The sequence below is a fragment of the Diceros bicornis genome, chromosome 26 (genome assembly GCF_020826845.1).
Source record: "Diceros bicornis minor isolate mBicDic1 chromosome 26, mDicBic1.mat.cur, whole genome shotgun sequence".
Classification (NCBI taxonomy): Eukaryota; Metazoa; Chordata; class Mammalia; order Perissodactyla; family Rhinocerotidae; genus Diceros; species Diceros bicornis.
This window is the reverse complement of record NC_080765.1, coordinates 19,935,125-19,956,503: the sequence shown is the minus strand read 5'-3', so window position 1 is coordinate 19,956,503 and position 21,379 is coordinate 19,935,125. Positions and strand designations below refer to the sequence as shown.

The following is a 21,379-nucleotide window of genomic DNA, read 5'->3' as shown; positions in this document are numbered from 1 at the left end:
CCTAAGCAACCACCAATCTATTTTTTATCTCCATAGATTTGGCTATTGCAGGTGTTTTACATAAACAGAATTATATAAGATATGGTCTTTTGCCTCTTATTGTTTCAAAATTAAATGTGTTTACACTGTAATTCTGCTTTGTGCCAGAATTAATCAGAATCAGTGTTTTTAGCTCTGTGGTTTTACACATGTTTTTCGAGATTAACAGAATGTTATAGCAAATCCAGAAGTTAAATTTTCATCTCCTTTCCCTGAAGAAAAGCACAGAGGCTGTTTTTCCTTTAACAATTTGCTCCAGGGAAAACAAAATGAACAGGAGGAAAAATAACCACCTAGGGAATTAGGACGTTTTGAACTTTTATTGAAGTTCTCACCATCCAGGCCCCTGATATCCAGGCCCTGCCTGCTCTGGGGTCTGAGCCCACCTTTGAGGTGCAAAAGGCTGGGAGATGGACCAGGGCTGCCTCTCCTCCCCTATTTCCAGACTGCAGAGCTGCCCTGCCAGTAGGAAGGATACCTGAGGACACCCCAGAGGTGGACACTCAGAAGGGCGAGAGTGGAGAAAGAGATGAATGTCCCAGCCACTGGAGGAGGCAGCATTTATCCGAGCAAGGGCTGAAGATGAAGCAGTTGCCATCAGGCCAGGATAGCTCTCAAGCCTGCCTAGGGGAGCCATAGGGTACTGCAGGAGGGTAGAGGTGTTCTTTAAGGTTAGCCACAGGACAGGCATCTGCCAATGTGGCACGTGGAAGCTCTTCTTGGGTCCTGACCCTAAGGAGGGAGCTCGTCCAACTGATCTACTTCTTCTGACCTCACCTTTAGGGAAGGTCAACCAGGCCCCTGCTCCCACAATAGTCCCTTTCTCCAGCAAAAATGACAATCCTTTGTCTTAAATATTGGGCCGGAATCATACAACTCTAGAACATGACCTGGAAGTAAGCAATGTTGCAGTGCCAACTTGTCAAGTTAAGTAGATACTCTAAGGAGGAGTATGGCTCTGGAAACCTCAAAATCCAAATTCTACCTGGACAATCTCAAGTGAGCTGGTGGGGGACAAAAGGAATTGTTCTGTCTGAACTGGAGTAGAGAGGAGGCAGAAACAAAGGTCCAGCGCCAAATGGAGACCTGGCTTGTAGTAAGAGGATAAGAGGGGGAAAACACAAAAAGGGGCTAAAATGATAACCAGAGGTTCTGAAGTTATGTTTGGAACAAGAACACAGAGACCAGCTGCCTGCAGCTTGTTTTATTTCCATCTCATCTGTCTTTGAGAATAAACTTCAGATTAGAAATGGAAGAATAAATGTTGGTAAAGGAATCTGAAAGCCCAGTTTAGTAGGTTGAATAGTGTCCCCCCCCAAAATTCACGTCCACCCAGAACTTCAGAATGTGACTGTATTAGTTTTCTAGGGCTGCTCTAACAAAGTACCACTCTAGTAGTTTTCTTGTGGATTCTTTGGGATTTTCTAAATGTAGAATCTGTGAATATAGTTTTACCTCTTTCCGATTTGGATACCTTTTATTTCTTTTTCTTGTCTAATTGCTCCGGCTAGAACTTTCAGTACAATGTTGAAGAGCAACAGCAAAAGCAGGCAACCTAGTCTTGCTCCTGATCTTAAGGGGAAAGCTTTCAGTCTTTCAGTATGATGTTAGCTGTGGGTTTTTCATAAATAGCCTTTACCATGTTGAGGAATTTTCCTTTTATTCCTATTTTTCTGAGGATTTTTATTATAAAAGGGAGTTGGATTTTGTCAAGTGCCTTTCCTACACCAATTAAGATGATCATGTGGTTTTATTTCCTTCATTCTATTAATGTGATGTATTACATTGATTGATTTTCTTATGTTGAACCACTCTTGCATTCCTGGAATAAATCTCACTTGGTCATGGTGAGTAATTCTTTTAAAATGTTGCTGAATTCAATTTGCTAATATCGTGTCTAGGATTTGTGCATCTAATATAAGGGATATTGGTCTGTAATCTTCTTTTCTTGTGATTTCTTTATCTGGCTTTGGTATCAGGGCAATGCTGGCCTTATAGGATGAGTTAGGAAGTGCTTCCTCCTTTTCAACTTTTTGGAAGAGTTTGAGAAGGATCGGTGTTAATTCTTCTTTAAATGCATGGTAGAATTCACGTGTGAATCTATCTGGGCCAGGACTTTTCTTTGTTGGGAGGTTTTTGATTACTGATTCAATCTTTTTATTTGTTATAGGTCTGTTGAGATTTTCTGTTTATTCTTGAGTCTAGGTAATTTGTGTTTAGGTAATTTGTGTATTTCAAGGAATTTGTCCATTCCTTCTAGGTTGTCTAATTAGTTGATGTACAGTTGTTCATAGTATTCTCTTATAATCCTTTTTATCTCAATAAACTTGGTAATAATGTCCCCATTATCACTTCTGATTTTAGTCATTTGCACCTTCCCTCTTTGATCTTTGTAAGTCTATGCTATGGTCTGAATGTCTGTGTCCCCTAAAAATTCATTTGTTATATTCTAATGCCAAATGTGAGGGTATTAGGAGGTGGGGCCTTTGGGAGGTGATTAGCTCTGCCCTCATGAATGGAATTTGTGCCCCAATAAAAGAGGCTCCAGAGACATTCCTGGCCCCTTGTGGATGTGATGATATAACAAGAAGTCTGTGAACCAGAGGAGGGCCCTCACCTGACCATGCAGGCACCCTCATCTTGGACTTCCAGCCTCTAGAACTGTGAGAAATAGATTTCTGTTGTTTATAAGCTACCCAGTCTGTGGTATTTTGTGATAGCAACCCAAACGGACTAAGACAGTCTAACTAAAACTTTGTCAACATTGTTGATCTTTTCAAAGAACCAACTCATTGTTTCATTGATTTTTTTCTTTTCTCTTCTAATATCTTTCTTGGGTGACACAATTTAATCCATAACAGTGACCTTATTTGGAAATAAGATCTTTGTAGATGTAATTAGTTAAGATCAAGTCATACTGGATTAGGATGGGCCTTAAATCCAATGACAGGTGTCCTTATATATTCCCACTAGTAGTACATAAGGGCTCCAATTTCTCCACATTTTTGTCAACACTAGCTATTTTCTGTTCTTTGATAGTAGTCATCCTACTAGGTATGAAGTGGTATCTCATTGTAGTTTTGATTTGCATTTCCCTATTGATTAGTGATGTCGAGCATCTTTTCACGTGCATATTGCCCATTTGTATATCTTCTTTGGAGAAATGTCTATTCAAGTCCTTTGCCCATTTTTGAATCAGGTTGTTTGTTTTTTGTAGTTAAGTTGTAGGAGTTCTTTATATATTCTGGATATTAATCCCTTATCAGATATATGATTTGCAAATATTTTCTCCCATTCTGTGGGTTGCCTTTTTATTCTGTTGCTAGTGTCTTTTGTTTTTGGGGAGAAGATTGGCGCTGAGCTAACATCTGCCAATCCTCCTCTTTTTGCTGAGGAAGACTGGCCCTGGGCCAACACCCATGCCCATCTTCCTCCACTCTACACAGGACGCCACCACAGCATGGCCTGACAAGCGGTGCGTCGGCGCACGCCCGGGATCTGAACCGGCAAACCCTGGGCCACCGCAGCGGAGTGCGCACACCCAACCGCTTGCGCCACTGGGCCAGCCCTGCTAGTGTCTTTTGATGCACAAAATTTTTAAATTTTCATCAAGTCCGACTTGTCTATTTTTTCCTTTGTTGCCTATGCCTTTGGTGTCATATCCAAGAAATCACTGTCAAATCCCATGTCATGCAGCTTTTCCCCTGTGTTTTCTTCTAAGAGTTTTATAGTTTTAGGTCTTACATTTAGGTCATGGATCCATTTTAGTTCATTTTTGTACAAGGTGCTAAGTAAGGATCCAACTTCATTCTTTCACATATGGATATCCAGTTTTCCAGCACCATTTATTAAAGACTGTCTTTTCCCATTGAATGGTCTTGGCACCCTGGTCAAAAATCACTGGACCATATACACACACATTTACTTCTGGGCTTTCTATTCCATTAGTCTATATGTCTGTCTTTATGCCAGTACCACACTGTTTTGATTACTGTAGCTTTGCAGTAAGTTTTGAAATTAGGAAGTGTGAGACCTCCAATTTTGTTCTTTTTCAGAATTGTTTTGGCTATTCAGGATCCATTGGGATTCCATATGAATTTCAGAGTGAGTTTTTCTATTTCTGCTAAAAACATCATGGGGATTTTGATAGGGATTGCATTAAACTTGTAGATCATTTAGGGTCCATGAACACAGGATGCCTTTCCATTTATTGATATCTTCTTTAACTTCTTTCAGCAATGTTTTGTAGTTTTCATTGTACAAATCTTTCACCTCTTTGGTTAAGTTAATTCCTAAGTATTTTATTATTTTTGATGCTATTGTAAATAGAATTGTTTTTTGCATTGTTCATTTTTAGTGTATAGAAATGCAACTGATTTTTTGTGTGGGTTGCTTCATATCTTGCTACTTTGCTGAATTTGTTCATTAGTTGTAACATTTTTTTGTGGAAACTTTAGGGTTTTCTACATATATGATCATATCATCTGTGAACAGATAATTTTATTTCTTCTTTGCCAATGTGGATGCCTTTTATTTCTTTTTCCTGACTGATTGCTCTGGTTAAGACATCCAGTACTATGTTGAATAGAAGTGGCAAGAGTAGGCATCCTTATCTTATTCCTGATCTTAGAGGAAAAACTTTGTCTTTCACCATTGAGTATAATGTTCACTGTGGGTTTTTCATATGTGGCTTTTATTATGTTGAGTTAGTTTCCTTCTATTCCTAGTTTGTTGAGTGTTTTTATCATAAAAGAGTGTTGAATTTTGCCAAATGCTTTTCCTGCATCAATTGAGATATTCATATGATTTTTTCCTTCCCCCTGTTAATGTGGTATATTACATTGATTGATTTTCACATGTTGAACCAACCTTGCATTCTAAGGGAAAATCCCACTTGGTCATGATATACAATCCTTTTAATATGCTGTTATTATTTTTTAAACTATGGCATATTATGCTTTTTTTTTTTTTTTTAAGAAAAGAAAGGATTTCTTGAAGGAATGGTCAGCAGTGCCAGGAACTTCAGAGAAGTCAAGTAGGTAAAGAACTGAAGGGGATTTAGTTATTAAGAGGTTTTTGTCAAATTTGTACATGACTGGGCCGGCCCCGTGGCTTAGCGGTTAAGTGCGTGCGCTCTGCTGCTGGCGGCCCGGGTTCGGATCCCGGGCGTGCACCAATGTACTGCTTCTCCAGCCACGCTGAGGCTGCGTCCCACATACAGCAACTAGATGGATGTGCAGCTATGACATACAACTATCTACTGGGGCTTTGGGGGGAAAAAAATAAATAAATAAAATCTTTAAAAAAAAAAAATTTGTACATGACTGTTCTTAGCAGCATTATTTACAGTAGCCAAAAAGTGGAAACAACCCTAATGCCCATCAAGTTATGAATGGTTAAACCAAATGTGCTATATCCATACAATGGAGTATTATGCAGCCATAAAGAAGAATGAAATTCTGATACAACATGGATGAACCTTGAAAACACGCTAAGTGAAAGAAGCCAGACACAAAAGGCCACATATTACATGATTCCACTTACATGAAATGCCAATTAGACAAGTCCACAGAGACAGAAAGTAGATTAGAGATTTCTAGGGACTTGGGGGAGATGTTCAGATAAGGTTGGAAGCTTAAAGAAGGTGTGAAATCTTTGAGTTAGCTGCTCAGAAGAGGGCAGGGAAAGCTGAGCAAGAATAAGTGAAAAAAAATGAATGTTTGGCTGAGCTTATGGGCCCAAACTTGCACAGAATGGGAGAAAATATTTGTACATCATACACCTGATAAGAGTCTAGTATCTGGACTCCCATTCAGACGGCCACAGGAGTTGGTAAGAGATTGAGGTAACTGAGAGCAAGTTGATGAGTTTACAGAATGACTGTGGGCAACGTAGCGGCTGCTGGTGAGCCAGGGAAGGCTGGAAGAACAAGAAGGTTTTCAAGAAAAGTAAGAAGATGGATTCTACAAACTATAGGTAGACTAGTGAGCATTCAGCACAGCATCTAGCACATGTAGAAAATACTTATTTGTTAAAAATAAAATAGTCAATTGATTTTTGGGGAAAGTATCAGCTTTATTGAGTTATAATTCAGATACTGTACAATTCACCCATTTATGCTGGTCAATTGATTTTTGACAAGGGTGCCGAGACAATTCAACTGGGGATGAATAGGCTTTTCAACAAGTGGTGATGAGACAAACGAGCTCCCACACAGAAAGGAATGAAGTTGGACCCTTTGCTCACACTATATACAAAAATTAACTCACATCCCAGTGGGTATGAAGTGTTATCTCATTTTTATTTTGACTTGCGTTTCCCTAGTCATTAATAGTATTGAACATATTTTCATGTGCTTATTGGCCATTTGTATATCTTCTCTGGAGAAACGTCTATCCAGATACTTCGCCCATTTTTAATTGGGTTATTTGTCTTTTTATTGTTGAGATGTAAGAGTTCTTTTTATATTATGGATACTAGAATCTTATCAGGTGTATGATTTACAAATATTTTCTCCCATTCTGTGGAAGTCTTTTCACTTCCTTTGAAGCATAAAAGTTTCTTATGGGCTTCTTTTTGGGATGATGAAATGTTCTAAAATTGATTGTAGTGATAATTGCACGACTCTGTGAACATACTAAAAACCATTAAACTGAACACTTTAAAAGAGTGTGTTTTATGGCATATACATTATAGCTCAATAAAGCTGTTATAAAAAATTAAGAATGAATGAATAAAAGGAATGGATAATATGCACTTAGAAAATGAATTGGTAGATACTACGACTCAGTATAGTTTCACCTAAATATAAATTCTATAAATATAACTTCATTCCCTTTTTTTTTTTGTGAGGAAGATCAGCCCTGAGCTAACATCCATGCCAATCCTCCTCTTTTTGCTGAGGAAGACTAGCCCTGAGCTAACATCTGTGCCCATCTTCCTCCACTTTATGTGGGACACCGCTACAGCATGGCCTGACAAGAGGTGTGTCAGTGCGTGCCCAGGATTGGAACCCAAGCCGCCAGCAGCGGAGCGCGTGCCCTTAAGCACTACGCCACGGGGCTGGCCCCATCATTCCCCTTTTTGAAAACATCCTTGATCCCTTTTAGACTTGGGTGAGGGAATGCTCTAACAGAAGCTGTCTGGATTTCAGCCAGATATTTGAAAAACTCTTTTATGACCTATTTTTGGAAAAATATAGAGCGGATGACAGCATTACTGAGTATGATCATAATTGGTTGAGCAAACATGTCCCAAAAATGCCAATTAAAGGTAAACTGGGAGAGGTTCCATATTGTATGCCACAGGGCTTCAGCCACAGCCCTCATCATTTTTATTGATTTCAGATGAGAAAAGTAGATGAACTCCTGATCAAATGTGCAGGAGTCAGAGAACCAAGTCAACTTTCACCGGATGAATTCTACAAGGGAAAATTTTAGTTTGCACTTTTTCAGATAACTACAGATTATAGGATGAGATAGTTCCATAGTACTCATGGGGAACAAACCTCTGGAGCTTTGTTGACTTGGAGTCTTCCAACTTGGTGGCTGCCAAACATGTCAATGTGATCTCGGGGCTTCAATAGCAGGACAGTAATCACTTGTGGACACCATTGGCTACTAAACCAACAGCCATTGACCCCTCTCTTCTTCCTTAGTTATAGACCCTAATTCTGTTCAGAAGACAACAGGCTCAGTGAAGCGGGCCCTGCCTCAATCCCCAAGGGATGATTAAAGTTCAGTACAAGAACCAATAAGACAACCTCATTCCCTTTTGCCAGGCACTTGCTTTCTCAGTATCCCTTGCAGCTAAGGGTATAAAATGCAGGAAGAAAGATAAATTGAGGTAAGAACTGGTAAGCAAAAAGAAACCAGGACTTGATGATTTGGGAAATTCTCAGCCTGTCTAGATTGCAAAAGATGCTAAGGTTAGGAGACTTACTGTCAGAAAACATGCTTTAGACAGAAAGCCTGGGGTCTGTTTGGACAACCTTTTGCTAGTGCCTGCAAAGGATCAAAAAGCCAGAGTGTTCTGTCATTGAGTGTTCTTTGAAGAGATCTGGCATGTGACTCATGGATCCCCTCAGAGATCTCAGCAGAGGCCAGAAATAGAGATGGGATTATCCAGGGAAGATCTATGGAGAAATATCTTGTCTAATGAAGTAAACACCTGTGACATACACAGGAGACCCGCAAAGTTCTTGAGGACATTATATCAGCAAAAACACGGCCAGCAAGGACTAAAAGGAACAGAGAGAGGAAAAAATTAAAGAAGGCTCTTAAGGTTCTCTCAAAATTTTGCAGGCAGGAAACAGGTTGATATGCTTATGTGTTACTCAGCTACAAACATGTGCTACTCTTCAAAAAAAGGAATGATGACTCTGAGAGTGGTGGTACAGGCCCAGAGGAGACAGCTGAAAGCCATGGAGAATTATTCCCAGGCCTTGAAACCTAATAGAGATTACTAGGTTGAATTTAAAAATTGCTTGGAACCAGTGACTCCTTTTTTCCTCCATTTTTTCCTCTTTAAATTGAAATGTCCATAACTGTTATCCTCTGCCTAAACCAGAATTGTATTTTGGGAGTAGATAATTTGTTTCTTGAGGTTATATGTGTGAACTCATTTAATCCTCACCAATCATATGAGTTTCACAGGTTCATGGATAGAGAGGAATTTTGCCCCAGGATGGATCACATCCAGAGTCTCACTCATAACTAATTTAGATGATTTAGATGATGAGATATGGGCTTTTGAGTTGATGAGATTTTTTAACTTGATGCTATAGCAGGTTGAGTCTTTGAGGGACCTTGGGATGGAGTGAATGTATTTTGCATGTGGGATGGACATGAATCTTTGAGAGACAGAGAGCAAAATGTAGTAGGCTGAATAATGATCCCCCAAAGACATCCATGTCATAATCCCCAGAACTTGTGAATATGTTACCTAACACGGTAAAAGGGACTTTGCAGGTGTGATTAAGTTAACGATTATGAGATGAGGAGAGTATCTTGGTTTATCCAGGTGGATCCAATGTAATCACAGGGAAGGGTCCTTATAAGAGAAAGGTTAGTCAGAAAATGGAGATATGGCAACAGAAGCAGAGGGTCAGAGTCAGAGAGAGATCTGAAGATGTTACACTGCTAGTCTTGAAGATGGAGGAAGGGGCCATAAGCCAAGGAATGTAGGTGGCCTCTAGAAACTGGAAAAGGCAAGGAAACAGATTCTCCTCTAGAGTGTCTGGAAAAAGTATGGCCCTGCTGACACTTGATTTCATCTCAGTAAAACCCATTTCAGACTTCTGACTTCATGAATTATAAGATAATGTTTATGTTGTTTTAAGCCACTAAGTTTGGGTAATTTGTTACAGCAGCAATAGGAAACCAGTGCAAGGTCAGACTGAGCTTTGGTGTAAATAGCCACTGAGATTAAAAACCAAAAGTAGACAATAGGAAAAAATTAAGCCAGTTGGTAGCAGAACAAAAGAGGCAGACATGAGGAGTAGCTCAGTCATGTACGGGCAGAGTCTGGAGAAAAGCTATACAAAACTCTTGCTCTCTCTGAGCTAGGAGAGGCTCATTCCTTCTGGTCAGGTCAGACTATACATGGCCAGCTCATGGGTGGGAAGCACTGGAAGGCTGATTCTAGTTTAGTTAAGGAAGAACCTTTAACAGGATTGTCTGAAAACAGAGTTCTCACTTAACATTGGGGTGTGCCCATTGATGGAAGTGCTAGAGGAGGCACTCACAGCACCTTCTTTCTTTCCTTTATTCCAGTCCTCCCTGTGTCATATGTATGACAATCACTATTTTAATCCTATCTGCTGTTTGATGGACATAAGGCCCTCCCTCATTTCTGAGACCAGATTTTAGGCATTCTCTGGATCAGCACTTCTTTTTTTATTAAACAATGCTTTTATTTATTTATTTATTTTTGTGAGGAAGATCAGCCCTGAGCTAACATCCAAAGCCCATCCTCCTCTTTTTGCTGAGGAAGACTGGCCCTGAGCTAACATCTGTGCCCATCTTCCTCCACTTTATGTGGGACGCCACCACAGCATGGCCCGACAAGCAGTGCGTCAGTGTGCGCCCGGGATCCGAACCCGGGCTGCCAGCAGCAGAGTGCACGCACTTAACCGCTATGCTGTGGTGCCGGCCCCTGGATCAGCACTTCGGACTCTAATGTGCACAAGAAGCACCTCAGGAGTTTGTTAAACTGCAGATTCTGAATCAGTAGGTCAGGGTGGGACCTAGGTGAGGTTGATGTTGCTGCTCTGCAGCAACTTTGTGTAAGAAGGTTCTAGAGACCAGTGATTCTCAAACTTGAGTGCACATCAGAATCACCTGAAGGACTTGTTAAAACAGATCGCTGGCCCCCCTCACCCCCGAATCTGATTTAGTAGGCCCTATTGGGGCCCAAAAGTTTGCATTTTTATGAGTTCCCAGATGATGATGATGATGATAATGGCCAAGAACCACACTCTGAGAACCACTACTCTAGAAGATTCTGTCTGTGACCCATAGTTTTGACCCTTTTTGAAATTTGGGGTTGTGTCACCACTGCTGGAGTTTTGGTTCTTTCGTTCACAAAGTCTTTTCATTGCTCCTAGAATCCCTTGGAATGGTTATTCATTCTTCCTTGAATTTAGCTTATTTATCTTTGTTGTTAATAAAATGTAAATTTCAGACATTTCTTATCAGGATTGCGGTGAGATTTGTGTAGAAGAGTTCTCCACTGGCTTACTGCTATTGAACACTTACCATGTATCAGGCCTGGCCTCAGGCCCATTGCATACTCAATGTGACCAACTCTCCCTTGACTGCAGCACAGGGCAGGCCCCCTCCAGGCACCACCTGTCTGTGGCCCTCACTTCATGGTTAGCACCTGGGAATTTAACTGTACATTACTCCATTGGGTGGAGGAGGCGTCTTCTTCACCTGTGTGTGACGCTCACCTAGTGCCCGGCATCACACACTAGCTGGATGACTGACTTTACCACCAAATAGCTCATCCCCTTTGTGAGGGCACAGGACACACTGTAATGGTGCCTGATGGTCCAGGGAAGGGAGGGCTAAGCAAGAGGAGAATGTAAGCAGAGAGAGCCTAGGGGACACTGGAAGGAAGGGGGATGGACAGGGACTGATTGGGTTAACCAATCAGGTTACACCAACCATCAGGTCACACCAGGGCTCCAAGGGGGCCAGTCCTGCCAAGATACCCAAGGTAGGAGGTCACTGTGATGGCTCGAAGGGGGTGGGGCCTGCATGGGGCAGAGGCTCTGATGAGACACAATCTCCTCCTCCCCTCCCCATCAGCAACTCTCACCATCACTGCCCAGTTCCTCCACTTCCTTCATGCCCCCACTGCCTGCTCAACAGACCCCGGAAAGCCCACAGCTGAGGGAGACAGGCTGGGCAGGAAACACATAGCAGCCTCTCCTGGACCCACTTTATTCGGGCGCGGGGTGGGGAAGGCTCTAGGCCTGCTGTGCCCGCAGCAGTGCTCGCACCTGGCCGATCTGCCAGTCGACACTGGAGCGCGCCGTGCCACCCAGGGCCGCGTACTGCTCCACGCTGTGCCCGTAGTCCCACACGCGGCTCACGTCGCCCGAGAAGAGGGGGCTGGGGGGAAAGGAGGAGATGGGCCAGGGCAGCAGGGCCACCCGGGCCTCAGGAGCCGGGGCTCGCCTCCTGGGAGGCAGCAGAGGGAGGGGAGGGGCCGCACCTGATGGTCTGCAGCTCCTGCAGCGACAGCTGGTTGAGGGCGACCCCCTTGGTCTCGGCCATGAACACGGCTTTCCCGGAGGCCTCGTGGGCCTGGCGGAACGGCATCTGCGGGCGCCGGGGCGGAGGCGGCGCTGATGCCCACGCCCTCCCTGACACCCCCACCCCCGGCCTGGGGGACATCCTCCTCCCCTGGCTTCTCCGCCCCAGCCGCCCCACACTTACCCCTTTGCGGACCAGGTAGTAGGCAAGGTCAGTGGCCAGCATGTCAGGACTGAGAGCCCGCGCCATGTTCTCACGGTTAATCTGGGGGACGCAGGCCAGGGGCGCAATGGGTCCTGGGGACTCGGGGGCCTGAAGCCGCCAGCCCCAGGCACAAGGCCTACCCTTCAGCCAGGATGTCCCCTGCCTTGGGCAGATCCGCTCTTACCCACCCTGTTCTGCTTTCTCTGCTTGAGCCATCTTTTTACAAATATTGATAATTTTTAGGTGTGCTACTGGGGTTGCCTTTACTTTTTCAGAGTCCTTATCTTTAGCACACATCAGAACCACCTGGAGGGTTTATTACAAATACAAATCACTGGGCCCCTAGAGTCTCTGATTCAGTAGTCCTGGAGTGGGGCCCAAGATTGCATTTCTATCAAGTTCTCAGGTGATGCTGGTGCTGCTGGTCTTGGGACCACACTTTGAGAACCACTGCTTTAGAGACACATCCTAAACTATATGGGAATGAAATGATATGATGATGGGGATTTGCTCAAAAATAACAGGGGGAGGGAGGAGGGGAGTGGGTAAAGATAGCCAAAGTAAGAATGGCCATGACTTAATTATTGCTGAAGCTGGCTTCAACTTATGAACATGCGGGTTCATTATACATTCTCGCAACTGTTGTATACTGAAATTTCCCAAAATAAATGTTTAAAAAAGAAATCTGATGGGACTCCTTGAGTCTAATCCACTTCCATTCTACTGAAGCAGCTTAAATTTTGTCCCGTCACTGTTCCCAGGGGCAGGAACAAGCACATCCCTCCCTCCCCCTGCCCCAGGTCTTCTGGATCGCCCACCCTCGCTTCCTCACAAGATCACCCTCCTGGCACGCCCACTCCAGAGTTTAGGGGCCTGGGGAGAAGAGGAATGTCTTGCCTGCAGCGTAGAGATGACGCCAGTGGCCACTTGGAGGACGGCGCTCATGGTGTCTGACACTTCAAACACGGCTTCCTTGTCCTCCTGGGAGGCACAGGGCAAGAGGTGAGGGCCCAGCAGCCCCGCCCCCACTGAGGCATCCCCACTGCCTTCCAATGGGACCACTCAGCACCTCGCACACCCTGCACCGAGGGAGAGGCGAGAGCTCTCAGGGCTGTCAAGGGCAGGGTGTACAGGAAGGGAGGTGGCAATTCCGTGGGCCCCTGCTTGGGCATGTCAGGGCCCTGAGAACCGGTATGTGGCGTATATGCAGGTGGGTCCACCACCCCCAGCCTCACACCTGTAAGTCCTTGTTGTAGGTGCTCGGAAGTCCCTTCAGTGTCATCAGGAGCCCAGCACACTGAGGGAAGAGTGAAGCTCAGGAGGCTGGACCTCGGAGCCTGTCCTGGAAGTTCTCTCAAGACCCTCCAGGTCAGCCCAGAGGCCTTGCCCCCACTCCCTGCCCTGCTCACCCGCCCAAACACTCGCCCCGCCTTGCTCCGGATCAGCTCCAGGCTGTCTGGGTTTTTCTTCTGGGGCATCAGGCTGCTTCCGGTGCTGGGAGGAGAGAGGCTGGGGCTGAAGGGGCTCCCCTGCCCCTTGGCTGGTCTGCAGGCGAGGGCAGGGCAGGTCCAGCAGCACACAGTCCAGGTCTGCCCAGGGAGTGGGGCGGGGAGGAAGGAAGCCAAGCTGGTGGGTGCAGAGCTGGGACAGGGCAGGACGCAGCCTTACCTGTAGGCGTCCGAGAGCTGCACAAAGCTGAATTCCTTGGTGCCGTAGAGGATGAGATCCTCAGCCATCCTGCTGAGATGGGTCATGCACAGTGAAGCCCAGAACAGGAACTCAGCTTGTGGGAGGGAAGGGAGAGCAGGCTGTCTGGTCACCAGGCCTCTCTTCCTCCTCATTCAGCCTGGAGAAGCTCCAGGTGGACCATAAAGGGGTGCGAGGAGGCTGGAGAGGAGCCAGGGCTGGGGGACAAAGGTGAGAGACAGTGCAGGGGCCTGGAGGATGAGCGGGCTGGCCCCAGGACTCACCCACAAAGTCTCGCTCACTGGTAGCATCCATGCTGTTGAGACTGATGGCCCCAAAGTTCAGTTCTGGACCAGGGAGAAAAGGGGAAGGCAACAGGGCTGGGCTGGAGGGCAAGCAGGGGCCTCTTCTACCCAAACCAGGGGCCCAGCCACCCCCAAGCCCCTTTTCAGGGAGGAGCAGTAGGGAGTGGCAGAGGTGGGGGGAGGTCTCTTGGACAGGTCCCAGGAGGGCAGTGGGAGCCCTGAGTCTCTCCAGCACCATGCTCCCATCCACAGGCCTTCCCTTGCCTCTAGCCTCGGTGTCCATAATAAACGAGGGTTTCACCCAGACCCCTGCCCTCTCTAAGTGTATATCTGCAGGACATGGCGAGTGCCGAGGGTGATCTCCCTGGGGAGGAAGGGCAGGGCGCCTCACCTGCTCGGAGCAGCTCCCGGTCCACACCCAGAGGATTGCCTGCAATGGCCCCGCTGCAGGGACAGGGGATTCTGAGTGACGAGGGCTCCCAGCAGGCCGGGCCTGGCACATACACACATGTACACCCAGAGCCGGGCCCTGGTTGCCAGGGCTGTGGCCCAGTCAGCGTGGACGCCAGACACTTGTCCCCGTGCAGGGGATATGGCAGGCTATGGGCAGCTGGCTGGCCTCTCCGGAGCCTCTCTGGAGAGCTCTGGCCCTGCCCTGACATACTGACTAGCTTGGTTGTCCCCATCTTAGAGCTGGGGGTCCAGGCAGGGTCCCCCTCCCACCTGTGTGGGAGGCTCTGGACAGGCAGGCCGGTTACCTGGTTTTCTGTCCCCGTCCTTCCTGGCTCCCCCACTTCTGTCGATCCCCAAGGGCCATGCTAACTATGTGGCAGAAACCCCCCGCCTCCCACCCTTGGAGCACTGGGGCCTCACTCACCTCCCCAGGGGCAGAACGTTGATCCGCTTCTGCACCTCCAGCAGCCTCTCCGAGTCTCTGGTCAGCGCCACGGCATGGCTGTGGGAAGCCAGGGGCAGGAGGATCAGGGCGGCCTGGGCCCTTCCCTTCCATCACGGCCCCTGCATCTCACCTCACTCACCTCAGGATCCAGTGGCTCCAGCGGATGGGCTGAGCCCTCTGCAGGTGTGTGTACCCCGGGAAGAGGATGTCACGTTCCCTGTGGGGGAAGAGTAGGGTCAGGGGGCCTGAGGGGCTCAAGAGGTTCAGGTGAGGCCTGCCTGTGACACCTGGGACCCTGCAGGCCTGGACCCCTCCAGGAAAGAGCAGGGCAGGCTCTACCAAGGATCTTCCTGCATGGGGGCCATGTGATCTCCTGGGGACAAACACATCCTAGGGAAAAGAGACCAGAAGTGGGCAGTGCGATCCCAGGACTGGGCCAGGGCCGTGGGGCCTCCAGGGGGCGAGCTTTGGCCAGGACCCAGCAAGGTTACACCCTCAGCTTGGGCCTCTGCACCTCAGCAGCTGATCTGAGCAGGGCCAGAGCAGGGGAGGAGGACTGGGAGGCCGAATTTGCGAGCACACGAGAAGCTCCTGAGGACCCCAGAATAGTTGGGGGCACTTTAAAGTAGGCGGGGCAGAGGTGCTGTGGGTGATGGTTCTGGTTTGTTTGTTTTTAATAAACAGCTTTATTGAAATACAATTCACATACAATTCACCCATTTAAAGTATACATTTTAGTGTACAACCATCACCACATCAAGTTGAGAACATTTTCATCACCCCAAAAAAAGAAACTCAGTGCTCATTAGCGTCACTCCTACTCCTCCCAGCCCCCCCCGGGTGACAGTGCTTGTGCCCTTGTTTTCCCCCAGATGGTGAGGGCCCTGAAACAGGGGTCACGGGGCGTTGGGGAAGAGGAGGGGTCAACCCTGTCTCTGACACCAAATAGGGACTTCTCAGCAGCCAGGTCACGGAAGCCAAGGCTTGGGGTGATGCCGCTGGAGCAGCCTTTGGCTCTATCCTTTGCCAGCCATGCTGGGCGGGGAAGGGGGACGTGGGGCACAGGCAGGCTGAGGAGTGACTCTGGTGCCGCAGGCACAGCCAGCCCCTTTCTTCAGGCTTCAGGGCATCTGCCTAGGGCCTTAGCCTCCTGCCCATGAATCCCCAGAGTGACCTCGCCCTGCCTGCTGAGCCATGCTGGCATGGGGGGTGGGGGGTGCTGCAAAAAATGCCCCACTCCTGGCTGCTCTGCTTCACTCAGTGCAGGAGTTCCAGGACCCCCACCCCCACCCCCCATACCCCAGGGCCTGACTCTTCAACCCTCATCACCCCTGTCACCTAGGTCTGTGTTCAGGCTGCCTGTCTCAGGGGTGAGGAGATCCTGGCTACCCTCATGCCCCTCTCTGCCACTGGGGTGTCCCCAGGGGACTCACGCCTCTGCCCGGTCCACCATGGTTCTGATGAGCTCCCAGAGGAGGGCAGAGAGTGTTGAGCAGCTGTGCCGCATCCACAGCCTGAGGTCTGTGACCACCTATGGGGAGGAGGAAGTGGCACTCAGGGATGCAGATGTGTTGCTTCCCTGGGGAGCCAGGACTGCTGCTGAGCCCTAACTCCGCCGCCTGGGATCCCCAAGGTTGGGAAGGCACAGGGTGGGGGCAGAGGGGCTGGTGGCACCTGGTCGTTTCGACTCCGTCCTGTATGCAGCTTCCCTGCGGTTTCTCCGATGAGCTCCTGGGGGTGGAGGGTGGGGTCAGCCCAGGCAGGGCATGCTTCGTCCCCAGCCCTGTGGCCCTCCCTCCCTACCCTAGGGCCCCCTGGTCCTGCCCAAGTCTCTGCCATCTCTGCTGAGGCCCCCTGTTCTGAGGTCTCGCCTGCACTCTGCCAATGAGGAAGGGAACAGAAGGATGGTGCTTATGTTCAAAGTGGCCCAGCACGAGGCAGAGAGCAGAGGCCAGGGCCGCAGGCAGAGGTCGTACCTTCAGACGCCGCTCGTTGGCCGTGTGGATGTCCTCATCATTGGGGTTTAGTTTGAAGGTGCCCTGGGCCCACTCCTCAGCCACCTGTAGCAGATGGCATCAACCCCGGGGGTCAGGTGGGCAGGCATCGGCAGCAAGAGGGCCCTGGCCCTAGTCCCACCCTCACCTGATCACTGACTGTCCCTGTACAGGAGCTGAGTCGTGGGACTGCTCCACAGAGGGGGCCTGTGTAGCCCCCACCCCTGAGGGAGCATCTCAAGCCCAGTGCACCTTTGCCCATGAGCCATGGGGCCATGGGGACACTAAGGATGGAGAGAGACGGTGAGCACAGCACATGGTTAAAGGGCACCTCTCTAGGTGTATAATCACCACGAAGGGAAATGACAGGCTTGGGATGACACTGAAACTTGCACTCGGGAATTTGGTGGGAGCCAGGGCCAGAGGGCGGGGCCCTAGGGTGGGCCTTAGGGTGTGGGAGTACCTTGTCCAGGCCGTGGAGTATCTGGTCCATCTCAGCCTTGGTGAGGAGCCCCGCTTTCTCCAGGCCCCGGCTGTAGGCCTTGCTGCCCTGCACGTCCGCCTCCCACAGGTGCCGGTCATAGGTGATGGACGAGTTGAACTTCTCCATGATGGGGTCCACTGCACCCACAAACCGGCCACCCCACAGCTTCCCACTCTGGCCAGGAAAGCAGGAACAATTAATCTCCTCCCCACCTCGAGAACAGTACCTCTCACAAAGGGCCCTCAGGAGAGTTATCAAGTCTGATGGCAGTGGGCAGGATTATGTTCACTGGCTAGATAAGGCAACTGAGGCTCAGAGAGGGTCAGGAACTTGCCCAAAGCCACTCAGGGAGTGTCTGTGGGAACAAGGCTGGACACTGAAGTTAGGATTCTTGCCCACCATGTGACAGCACTCCAGGGAGATAGTGGCAGGGTACAAGGCACCCCGAGACCAAAGCAGAATTTCTGGTACCTTTCTTGCCACTGACCAAGGTGAGGAGCCACTCTGGAATCCAGAGTTTGAATCCAGCTCTGATGTACCAATGACAATGCTAATAATCCTGGCTAACATATATTGCATTCTCACTGTGTGCCAGGCACCGTTCTAACTGCTCGGCATGCACCGACAGCAACCCTCTGAAGTAGGGACCGATCCTATTGCACTACAGAGAGGGGAAGCTGAGAGGCACAGAGCAGTTATGTAGCTTGCCCTCGCTGGGTGTGGAAAGCCAGGACTGTAGCCTAGCAGTCTGAAGTCAGAACCCACACTCTAAACCCCACATTCCACCGGGGCCTCTCTGCCAGCTCTGCTGTCCTGAATTTTTGCTGTCGGGACAGGCAAGGAGGCTCCTAAGGGCCCCATCAGGCTCAAGTTACCTGCATGTCCCTCCCATAGCTTGGAGTGCGGCCTAAAGTTCCAACCCCTCCACTCCTTGGGAGAGCACCTCTGACATCCCTTATTACTGGCCTTCTAGGAGGTCACTAGGTGACCCTCTGCCCCCCAGGAGCCAAGGGCGGAGGGATGACGCAGACACCTCTGTTGTGAAAGAGGGCATAAGCCAGGGCGTGGGACAGATGGGGCAGGGGGTGCTGAACCCCTGAGGAGCAGCCCAGGCGCCCAGAGAGCCAAGGACTGGGAGGAGAGTGTGCCGGGGTAGAGGTGGGCATGTTACTTCACTGGCATCTTTTCTGTGGAGAGGGGGTTTATAATGGCCACTGGGGACATATATTCTCCTCTGTCCCCCTGCAATGTCCGGGACCACACTGTTAGCCACCTGACTGTAGGCATGTTATATAACCTCTCTAAGCCTCAGGGTTGCCCCTCCATAAGACAGGGATAATAACAGTACCCATCTAATAGCATTCAATTAGACAAAATTTGCTAAGTACATACACAGCACAGTGCCTGGCACTCAACAAGGACTCAGTAAATTCTAGGTGTTACTAAGGAAGGGGCAGAGGACTGCCGGGGCCGGGGTGTGTCTTAGCTTGGTTCCTGTGTGCACCACAGGGGGCTGCCACCATGCTCTGGCCCCAGGCTGTGAGCTGACCCCTCAGTGCCCAATAGCCTTGGCTCCCAGAGGACTCTGCCCTGCAGATGCAGCCTCCACCCCCCTCAGCCTTTTGAGCTGGACCTGCCCCTCTGCTGCCCCACCCAGCCTAGATCTGCAGCAAAATCCCACGTGGGGCCCCGGTCCTGACCACTGGGGCTAGAGGGCTAGGGCCAGCCAGTCAGGATGGGGAGGGGCCTGGCACCGCCTCCTGCAACAGGCCCCTGGACTCCCTGTCTGGGTTGTTAGTAATAACAACAACTACCTAAGAAGCTGGGCTGCAGCCAAACCAATTAGTGCCAACCCACAGAATGGCCTGGGGCAAGCAGAGGTCACCTGGCGACCTGGTCTCCTGAAAGCAAATCACTCTGCCTTGGGGCCTAGCTCCCACGCCGCTGGCAGGCTTAAAAGGACCACAGGAGGATGTCAGAGTGAGGTGCCACCACCTGGACACTGAGGAGAGGGGGAGGCCCAGAATGAGCCCTTTGGGGCAAGGGGGCACCGGCCTTGGCTTGGGCTGGGATGAAGGAGCAACAGCCAATTTAGAATGCACAAGGGAAATGCCAGTGTTGATACTGCTAGTATCATTAGCCATTTCTTGAGCACCTACTGTTGCTTGGCCCTGTGTGAGGCATTCTACATACGCTATTACACTCTCCTATGAGGTGGGCACGGTCACCCCTATTTTACGAATGAGGAAAGATGTTTAGGGAGGTCGAGTGACTGCTTCAGAAACCAAGCCTGTTTGGATCCAAAGTCCAGGCCCTGCCCCAGCCCTCCGCCGGGACCCAGAAGCTGGCAGAGCAAGCATTCTGATCTTGTTTATTCAGATGAACAAACTGAGGCCCAGAGAGAGGAAGTGACTTGCGAGCTAAGGAGGGCCAGAAGGGACTGGAACCCAGACCTCCTGCTTCCCAGGCCCAGGGTTCCTTCGCTGGCATCAAGCCCACAGCCCCTTTTACCTGAGGGGTTCAAAGCAATGACCTCATGATCCAGCACCTTACAGAGGGAAGCAGACAGCTATTATTATCCCCATTTGCCAGATAAATCAACTGAGGCCCAAGGATAGGAACCTGTGCCTTGGACTCCTGCCACTCAGTAGTCAGAAAGAGAACCAGGACTCCTCTGGCTCTAAGGAAGAGAGGCCAGTGAGACAGGAAGCCACCGGGCACTGGGGCCACTGTGGCACTGTCCCCTACCTCCTAGCTCTTTCCACACAGAGTCGTGTGGACTCTGCTGCACAGAGACAATTGCTACAACAGGAGAGGGCCAGGGGGTGGGGACTGAGGGGAGGACACAGGGGAAGAAGGAAGGAAGAGGTGAGGGGCCTGAATGCGTGGGCAGCACCCTTCCCACCCCACCCCGGGAGCACTGTCAGGTCAGGCCAGGTCAGGGCCACCTACGCCAGCAGTGTGGGTTGGTGAGTTTGCCACACAGGCCACCTGGGAAGGGGTTGAGGGGGGAAAGCAGACGATGATGGGGACAACAGGAAGCCTGGGCAAAGATCTCTTCCGGGCTCTGGCAGGTGCGCCAGGGGGTACCCACGGCCGGGAGCCAGCGAGGACAATCGCCAGGAGGGCTGCGGCGACAGGTGTGGCACGGGGAGATCCCGGAGCAGGTCACCGCTCTGGCTAGCCCCAGGGCGCCCCTCCCCCTTGTCTGGAGTCTCGGAAGACCCCGAGGTCCCACTCGCCTCTGATGCCATGTTGGTCGGTTCCTCGTCTTCCGGGAGCCTCGGTCCTCCGCGTCTGGAAGACAGGACGGGAATGACAACCTTCTGGGCCCCCGGGCGGGGTCCCCCGGGCGGGTGTGCTCCGGGTTGGGGCACGGCGCTTGGCCGAGCGCAGCCCGTGGGGAGGCCGACGTGGGCAGCGCCCAGCGCGCGCGCCTCGGTCCTCGGCGTCCTCCGCTGCCCCGCGTCCCGCCCGTCCCGCTGTCGCACGCTTACCACCGCCCGGCCGCGCGGCCCGTCTCCCGCCAGCCACCCGGCGGGGCGTGTCTGGCCCGGAGAGCGTCAGCAGCGGCCCGGCCCTGCCCCCGCCTCCTGGCGGCGGCCGCACCAATCCCAGGCGGCCGGCGAGGTGGGCGTTGCCTCCGCCGTCCAACCCCGGCTCTGGGCGGGGCCGTCTCCGGCCCGGCTTCGGGCCGAGCCGCTCCCGGGCGGGAGTAGGGGACAGTGAGGGCGGTACCTGGGCGCCAGCGGTGAAGGCAGCAGACTGCACCGGGCACTGAGACCGGGCTAGAGGTAGAGGCGAAGACATCGGGCCAGGCCTAGCGGGCTCACAAGATATGTAAGGTGAAAAGGCATGCCCGATCATTCATTCATTCAACAAACATGAGAGCAGCCGGGCAAAAGCCGGGAGGCCAGAATGTCAATGTCCTGCTTGGAGAACAAGAAACCGTTAGGGTGGCTGTAACAAAGGGTTAGGGGCTCCTAGATGAGGATGGGGAGGAAAGG

The 21,379-nt window shown here is 50.1% G+C and overlaps 1 protein-coding gene across 2 annotated transcripts; it reads right to left on the bottom strand.

Moving 5' to 3' along the window:
• Positions 1–11,218: 11,218 nt before the first annotated feature.
• Positions 11,219–20,899, bottom strand: ASL (argininosuccinate lyase). Of its 2 annotated transcripts, XM_058569501.1 has the most exons (17): positions 20,870–20,899; positions 20,615–20,669; positions 17,352–17,546; positions 16,871–16,954; positions 16,569–16,625; positions 16,328–16,425; positions 15,034–15,111; positions 14,874–14,951; positions 14,388–14,440; positions 13,976–14,038; positions 13,674–13,788; positions 13,415–13,499; positions 13,243–13,302; positions 12,903–12,986; positions 11,985–12,065; positions 11,761–11,867; positions 11,219–11,657 (listed from the first exon to the last, which is right to left on the bottom strand). In XM_058569501.1, exons 2-17 carry the CDS (start codon positions 20,624–20,626, stop codon positions 11,513–11,515), a joined length of 1,395 nt encoding a protein of 464 aa, XP_058425484.1. In that variant the 5' UTR covers positions 20,627–20,669; positions 20,870–20,899; the 3' UTR covers positions 11,219–11,512. The 2 variants fall into 2 exon arrangements, with proteins under 2 accessions (XP_058425484.1, XP_058425483.1); XM_058569500.1 differs by lacking the exon at positions 20,870–20,899 and having other exon boundaries at positions 20,615–20,814.
• Between the last annotated feature and the right edge of the window lie 480 nt (positions 20,900–21,379).

Bases quoted from the DNA above. Each gene is read 5' to 3' on its own strand.
- ASL (XM_058569501.1), bottom strand. The intron at 13,500-13,673 runs GTAAGGCTGCGT...CTCTCCTCCCAG, and splicing joins CAGCTCTCGGACGCCTACAG to CACCGGAAGCAGCCTGATGC. The intron at 13,303-13,414 runs GTGAGCAGGGCA...CTCTTCCCTCAG, and splicing joins CGGGGCGAGTGTTTGGGCGG to TGTGCTGGGCTCCTGATGAC.